The sequence below is a fragment of the Stylophora pistillata genome, chromosome 7 (genome assembly GCF_964205215.1).
Source record: "Stylophora pistillata chromosome 7, jaStyPist1.2, whole genome shotgun sequence".
Classification (NCBI taxonomy): Eukaryota; Metazoa; Cnidaria; class Anthozoa; order Scleractinia; family Pocilloporidae; genus Stylophora; species Stylophora pistillata.
Window position 1 is genome coordinate 4,537,501 of NC_142525.1, and position 9,329 is coordinate 4,546,829.

A 9,329-nucleotide genomic window follows, 5' to 3' on the forward strand; every position below is an offset into this window, starting at 1 on the left:
TAAAAATCATAAAATAGACAGCATACTTCTCAACACTCGAGAATAGAAAAGCAGGGGTTAGACAGTTGTAAAGCAATATGATTTTGAAACCTGAGTTGATAATTGGCCACTATAAAGAGTTGGTAAAGCTGACGTTTTGAGCATTACCCCTTTGCCAGAACTCTACCAAAGGGCTGAAACTCAAAATGTCAACTTAACAACACTTGCTACAGTGGCCTATTTACTTCATCAAATTAGTCTCTAAAAACCAAATTATTGTGTAATACCACCATTTGCACGGTACCACAATTTCTATGAAAGCTTACTGGCTTCATCAAGGGCATAGCTAAGAGGGAATCTCGGGGTACCTGTGCCCTCTCAGGGCTTGACACTAACGGTAGCCCACTAGCCACAGACTAGTCGAAATTCAGTTTTGGCTAGTGGTTTTCAATTTCCACCAACCAGTTTGGCTAGTAAACAGACTGAAATTGTCGTAACATCTAAAAACATCCAAGATGTCACTCGCCACTTGGCTAGTAAGTTGAAAAGTTAGTGTCGAGCCTTGCCTCTCAGAACTAATTTACAAATGTGTCACAGCCAGAAGGGAAAATTAACAGTTAGATTTTGGGAGTTATAAGGTTGAAATCAGGGATCAAACTCATAACTTAGAAAACAAAGTGAATCACCAATAAAAGTCAATACTGATACATGCACAAGGCTTGAGATTATTGCCTTCCAAACCACTTTCACTTCTAGAAATGACCAAGGTGTAATTTCTCCTAGCAATGTCAATTCATTTTTCGTAGAAAGGGGATGAGAACAAAGGAAAACATCAGCTTGTGGATCTCATTTAATTTCACAGCAAATTTTAAGAGCTGAAATCATGGGAAATTGATAATGGAAGTATAGAAAAGTGCTATTTGGTTCCTGGGGAAAGAAAGGGTAGCTTCAATCTGCTCTTGAAAGTGTATTGCAAAATTCAGGCTAGATTCAGCTGCATAAATTGAACAGCTTAGTGAACTTTCAACTTTTACATTAATGTAAATCAAAACAATAGTGGGTATAAGAAACAACAAAGTTAACTCAGTAAATTACTGTTGAAAAAAATCTGGGAATCTGAAGGAAAATTAACTTGAATGAATGAATTCCATCAAGTTTCATTCAAATTCGTACTTCACTTGGATATCAGCAGGCCAGGCTTGGTTAGAATGAAAAAATAAAGATAAGCTTGAATGAAAATTTAACAATAGGAGGAAAATCATGGAAAAATTATATAATCATTTTACATACATCTACTACAGTTTTGTTTACAAAAATTGAGGAATAAAGATAGTTTTGAAACCATAACAGGAAGTCAGCTCATTCTACAAATTATATATATATTTTTTTCTTATAATTCAGTTAGTTGATATCACACTGTTGACAGTTACATCAATTTAATTTTAAAAAAAGTTTCTTGTTTGGTTTATTCAAAGCAAGGCGAAATTAAATTCATTATGCAAAAATCAATTCGTTAAAAACAGTATGCTGAATGTTTAAATACAAAAAGTTTTAAATTTATTGGGTTGGAAAGCAAATATATTTATTGTTCCGTGAGAGTCACCTTGGCAAATGCAAAAACATCGATTATCTGAAAATCTTTTTCAAACCAGGGTTAGTATGACCACATAGATCTCAAACAAACCGGCATGAGGGAAAAATTGCCAAAAATTTCAATTTGTTTTCAACCACGAGAACTGAACCAATGTAAAAAGATTGAGCAACAAAATGTATTTGCACCAATGGCCAGATTATAAATATTAAGTTTAATAAGCCTGAACAAACTACACAGCTGACGCTGATGAAAAAAAAAATTCATTTACATAGTAAGCTCATAGAAGAACCTTGCGAAATGGAACTATGTTGAATTTTCTCGATTTTGAAGTGGGACAATGGCTTGAAAATTTTCCTAGAACATCCCTTATGAACGATGCTCGACCAATTCCTGGGAAAATTTTACAGGTAACATGTCAAGAGCGATATAATCTTGGAGGTTCAAACAATAACAATGCCAAAATTGGTCGACTAATTTGCATTTTGTTTACTGTAGCTTCGGTTCAAGTCATGCAAAACACTGCCTGTTTCAAGGTCACATAACAAATTTTTCACCGACCTTTTGAGGCTCTAAAGACTGTTCTGAGGGCTAAACGGAATGGAGTAAGCGGCGAAGATTTCATTTATAACCAAATTCGTTGTTGGTACATCGAACCTTCGGTCGCTGAATCGGTGTTTCTTTTCATGTACAATCTTTTGTTGTCAAGAATAAAGAAACCCCTGAACTAGGACACGGCCGTTTTTCACTCAAATTTCGTCTCTCTGAACTATAGATTTCCCACATGAAGATCAGCTAACCTATCGCTTCAGTCGGGAAAGCTGCAAATAAACCAAGGAACCTTGTTATACTCACAACTCATCGTTTGGGAAGTTTGGCCAAGGCGGTTCGTGATGATGATATAAGCCTAGATGCATGGCTAAGATATCAAAGCAGTAAAATGCCATTTCTTTAGTAACTATTCGGTGTCTAAAGCTGTTCCTTGGGGCTACATCTTTGTTAGCATTACGATAGTAGTTCATATCTTCGGCCTCCCGATCCGCCACAAGCAAGCTCTGACAGCAATAAAACGGCATGAAAGTCTAAAGAGAATCTTTGAAATGAGCCAGCGAAAGAACTGCTCTGCGATTTTGTGTTTTGTTCAAATTACACCGGAAATGTCGTCATTGACGATGCCAAAAAGAGAACGTTCCGGAAGTAAACTGAAGTAACCTGTTTCCGGTGACCGACTGTTCCTGTATTTCAGTATATATTTAGTGGATTTTCCTTTATGAAATTGGTTAAATTCACTGCCAATGGATGTAAAGGAAACTTCTCATTCTGATTCATTTTCATGTTTATTTCCTCTTTTTCAGTCCATAACGATTTTAGCTTGGCAAATGGGGGTTACTACTTTTTGTAACAAAAATAAAAAAAAATGAAGACTTTTTTGTAATTTGTAAGTTTTCTTTTTCAATTATGAAATACTTGGTTTCACTATGGTAAGGATAAGAAAGATAAAGTGAAAATAAAGGAAACAAACACAGAAAAACCAAAACATGTGCCTAGAAGAAACAACTGTTGAAAAAAATGGAAGGAAGCTTAAACTAAAACGTTTTTTTTTAAGTAATTTTCAAGAGGCAGATGGCAGCTGGAAACTGGAGGTTAAGAGGTTTTCTCCTTGGCATTGACCCCAGCCCTTCTGTCAGTATTGTTAACTTTAAAATGCTGAAAATGCTTGCTTAATGTCGGAGTGTGCAAGGAGCTATTTCATACCCTTTCCAGTTAACATTTATCTCTCCTGTAACACCCTGCAAGGTTCCTTAACTGTATGAGACAATAACAACAACAACAAAAAACAACAACAACACAAAGGCTACAAGTTTGAATTTATTTCAGTAAAAATGACTATTTCCTCTCTAATGAATCATACAACATCTGGCTAAGGATCTTTAACTTTAATGGAAGGGGAACTTGAACTGAATAATAAAATATTTGTGCATAATTATGGTTTTACAGTCAGTAACAAACCTTATTACACGACTCGGGCAGTCAGAGGGCCAATAACTAAAATCAACCAATCAAAATGCTCTATTGCCGGTCAATATTCTCTCAGTATTTGACAGGGCACTGTCCCGAATGGTCCCAAATGATATCGCACTTGTGTCCTTTTGAACTTCAGTCGTGTAATAAATCTCTTATTAACCAAGCTTGCTTGGGACTGTACTGGAAGAATATCGGCCCTCGGCCTTTTTTGTACGGACTGAGGTCCATACTGTCAAGACCTCGGGCCAATATTCTCCCAGTAAGGCCCTCGCGCTTGGTTAATAAGATGTATTTACACTGAAGATGCACAGACTCTGATCATGCAAACATATTTCTTTTATTTGTAAAAATCATCAGCTTTCTTTCAAAACATCCAATGACAAGTTGCAACAATAAAATAATGGTATGCAAATCACAAAGTGAATAATATTGTGCAATAAGTGATTAAACCTTTAACTTTCAAGATCTGATTGTTAATCCTCCCCTCCAGTTGCTACTTCTTTCCTTGTAAATAAGTTATGAGAATTTGGTGTTAGATCAAGATTACTTCTACTTGATAAATTTGAGCATTCTCTACATGTTTACTGGATATTGTTTGGATATTACGGGAGAAGTTACTTGTTAATAATTTCTAAGCATTAAACAAGCAACGAAAGTGAAACAAACTTTCATAGTTGTACATGCAGTGAGCTCAACTCCAACTTAGCAAGGCCATCATCTAAGATTCTTTTTCTCTCACTGATTATATCTTGAGGATAGTTTACAAGTCATTGTTTTTCCTATTCATATATAAATATATAACAATATCATGTTCTTAGAACTTCAATAACCTTCTATAAAATGCATCAGTCCTTGTAAAGTACACAAATTTCCCCTTGGCCCAAGCAAAAACCACAGCTGGGCCTGGAAGAGTCTTTCTTGTTTGGAACGCATTAACAATGTTATAGTGTGATAACGTTGTTAATAAGCATCCTGTTACTTGTCTGCATCTTCAAACTGCTCGTCATTTCCTGCATTGGGTTCCATTTCATCATCAGCTATGAACAGGAAAATCAACATGTCATTCAACGTATACCATAAATCCTCTAATAAACTGCCCCCCCTCTAATAAACCGCCCCCCTCTAATAAACCACCTCCCCTCTAATAAACCACCCCCTCTAATAAACCAACCCCTCTAATAAACCACCTCCCCTCTAATAAACAACCTCCCTCTAATAAACCACCCCCCTCTAATAAACCACCCCCTCTAATAAACTGCCCCCCTTTAATAAACCACCTCCCCTCTAACAAACCACCCCCCTTCTAATAAACCACCCCCTCTGATAAACCACCCCCCCTCTGCTAAACCAACCCCCCTCTTATAAGGCCCCCTCTTTAGAGGAAGAAATTTATTTAAGCCCCCCAATCCTCCCCCTCAAAAAAACAAAAATTCAAAATAGCACTCCATGTTAGAAACTACGATAAATTTATTCAAGTAATGTAATTTTAGTTTGTCATTTCAAATTGATTATGGTGATTGATTGACTGATGTTATCTTGTTGGCATCGGTAGAATACAAATGAATATAAATCATGGAAATTACAGAGCAATGCTAAAAAATAACATGGGGGCTAAAGAGTTGACTGTTATCTATACAAACCTGGCACATTACTGTGACCATTAAGGTAGAGCCCATTACTGGTGGAAGTCATCTGAACAAACTCTTCCTGACTCGGCATCTGCAGAATGCCTTCCAGCCTTTCAAGTGTTGCCTATGATTAGAAAGAGGAACAAATACAGTTTAGGTAGAAAAAAAAAAAGATTTAAATTTTTTTTTCCTGAAGATAATGAAACCCCAAAGAATTCAGTTTCTTACTTAATTTCACTATTGTAACTTTGACTGACAACCCTGGATTCTAACCATTTCACTCATAAGATCTCACTAGTAATTCTCCTTACTGTCTGGCATACAATTCTTATCATGTAAGTTTGGAGAATTTGGTATTGGATCAACTAAAAATCCCCTTGTTGGTATTTTTTCTTTATTCTTTATTTTGTAAGGAATAGCCAAATTCACAACTATGGTACCAGAACAGCCAGAACTATCGAACGCATTTGTGCCGTACAAATCTCAGGCAATTTACAATTCTCTACCAAGGTCCTAAAATTGGGAACTCTCTCCCTAATTCAGTCACTCATTCTTCAAACTTTCTCAGCTTTAAGACAAAATTGCAAGAGTTTTATTTAAATAATCACCGAATTGGCCAAGCGGCACATTTGGAGCACTTTTTCTTGACTTGATTTATTATTGTAAGTGAGGTGGCTCTCCCATAAGCCCGGCGGCTTCTTGGGTCTCCTCGCCTTCTAGCCGTTATCACTGTAATTAAATATTTAAATAAGGCAAATAAAAGATGATGATGATGATTCTCATCCCTTGTCTGCTGAATAGAGTAATGATATTGTAAGGAGAAATTATGTCTTGGTCACCGACGAGAGTTAAAGGATTAAGTTTCTTTTATTGTATTACAGAGGTTTAAAAAAAAAAAACATAAATTACAAAGAATCATACCTGTCCTTCTTCTGAGAGTTCTCCTTCCTCTGCATCACAAAAGAAATCTTCGTCTTCACCTAAAAATTTAAGGTGAGATAAGGTACAGTCAGTGATCAAGCCAAGCTTTTTCCAGTGTCTGTAGCATGGAGTGACTCTGAGTATTACTACTCCCCCCTAGATGGTATGCTACTTCATTGCAAGGTTACCCCCCCTCCCCCAAATTTCATCTGACTTCCCTGACAAGAGAGGTATTGGGAGAGTAAAGATTCTTGCCCAAGAACACAGTATGGTGAGCCTGGCAAGTGATCATACCTGCCACGCTCTAAAATAATCATTCCAATTAATATTTGAATGTATGATTGGTGATGTACCTTGCCCTTCCTCATCTTCAGGGTCTGGATGGAGAACCTGACAGTCTGATAATGCCTTGAACATGGGATCCACTTGTAAAGCAAAAAAAAAAAAAAAAAAAAAGTGAAGCAAGCAACAGAGTCTGACAAATGTCATTATGTCCACCTTTTGTTATCAACTTGGTGATCATCACCAACTTCAATCAATGAATTATTTTAAATAGCAACTAGCATGCAGAGCAGGTGTAATTTAGGGGAGCAAGTCCTCAGTAATTTCTTGGTGAAAATTGGCCCAGTGGAGGGCTGGGGATAGAAAGAAATTTGTACCAAAGGGGGTGAGTGATGGTCAAAAATAAGGAGAGGGGCAGGGGTGGGGGAGTGAAATATCACCTTTACTCTGCCCCCATCACTGTCCATTCTGACTCAAAATCAAACATGGCATTCAAATAAACAATCACAAGCTAACAAGATGCCTGCACTGCAAGCTAAATATCAACTAAATTTTTACTTGAGGCAAAAACATGACAGACATCTTACATGCCGACTTGTCTTCCGGAACAAATCTAACTTCTCCAACTTTACCATCACTGTCATCACTATCACTGTCATTTCCGCCATCTGAAAAAAAAAAAAAAAAAAACAACAACAACAACAAATTAAGCTCTGCCATAAGAAAAAGGTCCTACTTTTCAAGTATTTCATCCTGTTCACCAAATGGTACATGCAGTTAAATTCAATAATTTAAGGAACAGATGGCTTGGCAAAGATGATAACAGATCACTTACAATTAGAGCAGTGAAGACACAAAAGATAACACAAACAAAGGGTTTGGAAGCATAGTAAAAAATTGTATTTCTAAAGTGACTTGGAAAAGTATGAAAGATATCATCCAGGAATTAAATGTTTGGAATTTGTTTGGTAAGAAAACTTTGAAATGCATCCAATGTAGCAGTACAGTAGAGACATGTTTTAAAGAGTGAGAGATAAAATTTTGGTTTTTGAAATCTTGATAATAGCATGCATTTCTAGTAGCCTGTGCACAGCCACCTCCTATCCACTAAGAGACAATTGATTTTTTTTTTTGAAGGCTATGGAGTGACTGAACACCAGCTAACTTCTTATGGTATAACAGAACATTTCAATCGTATACAGTGGCCTTTTCGGAACAATACTAACTGAACATTGCAGATATAGTAAGTCTTAAAATGAGTTCCATCAAAAGTAGGCAACAGTCATTATGAAGATACTCAGTGCAGGTTCCAAATGGACATTTCATGATTTTAACATGATGCATCTCTAGTTGTTACCAGGCCAAGAGAGAGATCTTGTTCGGCAATGTGTATGATGAATTTTGTTCTGAAGATTGCGAATGTGAATCGTTTTCATCTTATCATCAACGAATATTTTTCAGTTATTTTGAGAAGGAACCCTCAGATTGTTTAAACATATTTGTAAGGCATTTATTTGATGAACCTGGATTAAAAGACTCTAAAATTAACCGATCGATTCAGCGGCTACACTCAGTAGGGTGAGGCAAGTGTTTTTGTTTTTTTTTTGGCGACACATACCATCCAGGGGTGAGTCCATCATGCAGTAAATACACTCCTGCGGAAACTGTGAAGTATCCCTAGATATTGCATGTAAGGATATTGATGGATACTCTAACGAGAAGCCCTTTCCAGATGCTAGATCACACCAGGACAATCGGCTGCAAAGAAAATATAATCAGCACTCACAAATGAAAAATCATTTGTGCATTAAAAAAATAAATAATAAACCATAGGTTACCCCCTTGACATTTCATCAGGGCTCCCCTGACAATCCCCGGTTCCGGTTATATGCACCTGGGTGGAAATACGCGCTGGGAGAGTAAAGTGTCTTGCCCAGGAACACAACACATTGACCCAACCAGGTTGAAATCCCAGACCTCTTGACCCAGAGTCCAGTCCAGGGTATTGATCTTTGGGCTTCCACGCTTCCATAGAGTCATGTCACATCATATTATTTCTTTCAATTTGGTGACACTTTTAACAGTGATGGTCAATGTTATTGTGTTCACCTAGTCATTGTCATCACTACTGTCGACTAATTGCTAACATCTTCGTCACAATTACAATAAGCATTATATACTACCACTGGTACACAATTTCATAAACAGTCATAAACAGAGGGGAGGGGCTGCACTACAATAAGACATCCTCGTCCCCCTTCCCCTCTGGGAACAATTTTAAAAATTGCTAGGAAACCCTTGAATTAGCATTATATATTACTCTGACACACAATTTCAAAGGGACAGTCAAGTAACAAGGGGGGAGGGGCTGCAATACGGTAGGACATCCTTACTTCCCCCGATTTCAAAAACGGTAAAGGGTTGTGATACTGTACGGTATCCTTACCCCCCCCCCCCCCCCCCGCTAGGAACGATTAATGGTAGGAAACCCTCGACTCTCCGAGATCAACATCAGAAGTGAATTATTTTTCTCTTACTCTGCTGCAATGTACAAAGTTCCCACTCCACATGTCTTATCGTGAATGAAAGCCTCCGTCTTATCTTGAACATGATACAAACCCTCCGTCGGCGGAGGAAAAGTGGTCATCACAACCATCTTAAGTGTTCTCTGTGTTGTTGTACACTTCAACACTCAAAAAGTTCCAAATCGAGCAAATTGGTGATGTAAATCTCCGTACAATTTGAGAAGATGGCGACTTAGATAGGTGTTTGAGTCCTGAAAAAACTACCACCAATGCAATAGGTTCATTTGCCGATATTACTTTTGCAGGAAAAACGATTTCTGTCGTTTGGAAGACTGCAAAAATCAGCACATGGGAACCTCTTAGAGTGGAGGCTGGAGA

At 37.4% G+C, this 9,329-nt stretch overlaps 2 protein-coding genes across 2 annotated transcripts in view; both read right to left on the reverse strand.

The window, feature by feature from the left end:
* LOC111336447 (AMMECR1-like protein) overlaps positions 1-2,691 on the reverse strand; it is a 10,023-nt gene extending 7,332 nt beyond the window's left edge. Inside the window, exon 1 of the mRNA XM_022942559.2 lies at positions 2,426-2,691. Coding sequence (XP_022798294.2) covers positions 2,426-2,646 — 221 coding nt within the window. The 5' untranslated portion in view covers positions 2,647-2,691. The remainder of the gene's footprint in view (positions 1-2,425) is intronic.
* A 730-nt stretch (positions 2,692-3,421) lies between these two features.
* Positions 3,422-9,310, reverse strand: LOC111336456 (methylosome subunit pICln). The gene is made up of 7 exons (XM_088727098.1): positions 8,964-9,310; positions 8,045-8,184; positions 7,014-7,094; positions 6,498-6,569; positions 6,145-6,203; positions 5,236-5,347; positions 3,422-4,632 (listed from the first exon to the last, which is right to left on the reverse strand). The coding sequence occupies exons 1-7, from the start codon at positions 9,080-9,082 to the stop codon at positions 4,571-4,573; spliced, it is 645 nt and encodes a 214-aa protein (XP_088583224.1). The 5' UTR covers positions 9,083-9,310; the 3' UTR covers positions 3,422-4,570.
* Between the last annotated feature and the right edge of the window lie 19 nt (positions 9,311-9,329).

Excerpts from the sequence above, each read along its gene's own strand:
- LOC111336456 (XM_088727098.1), bottom strand. The coding sequence starts at position 9,082 with ATGGTTGTGATGACCACTTTTCCTCCGCCGACGGAGGGTTTGTATCAT. Across the intron at positions 8,185-8,963 it reads ACTTTGTACATTGCAGCAGA|CCGATTGTCCTGGTGTGATC; the intron begins GTAAGAGAAAAA and ends TTTTCTTTGCAG. Across the intron at positions 7,095-8,044 it reads GATGGACTCACCCCTGGATG|ATGGCGGAAATGACAGTGAT; the intron begins GTATGTGTCGCC and ends TTTTTTTTTCAG.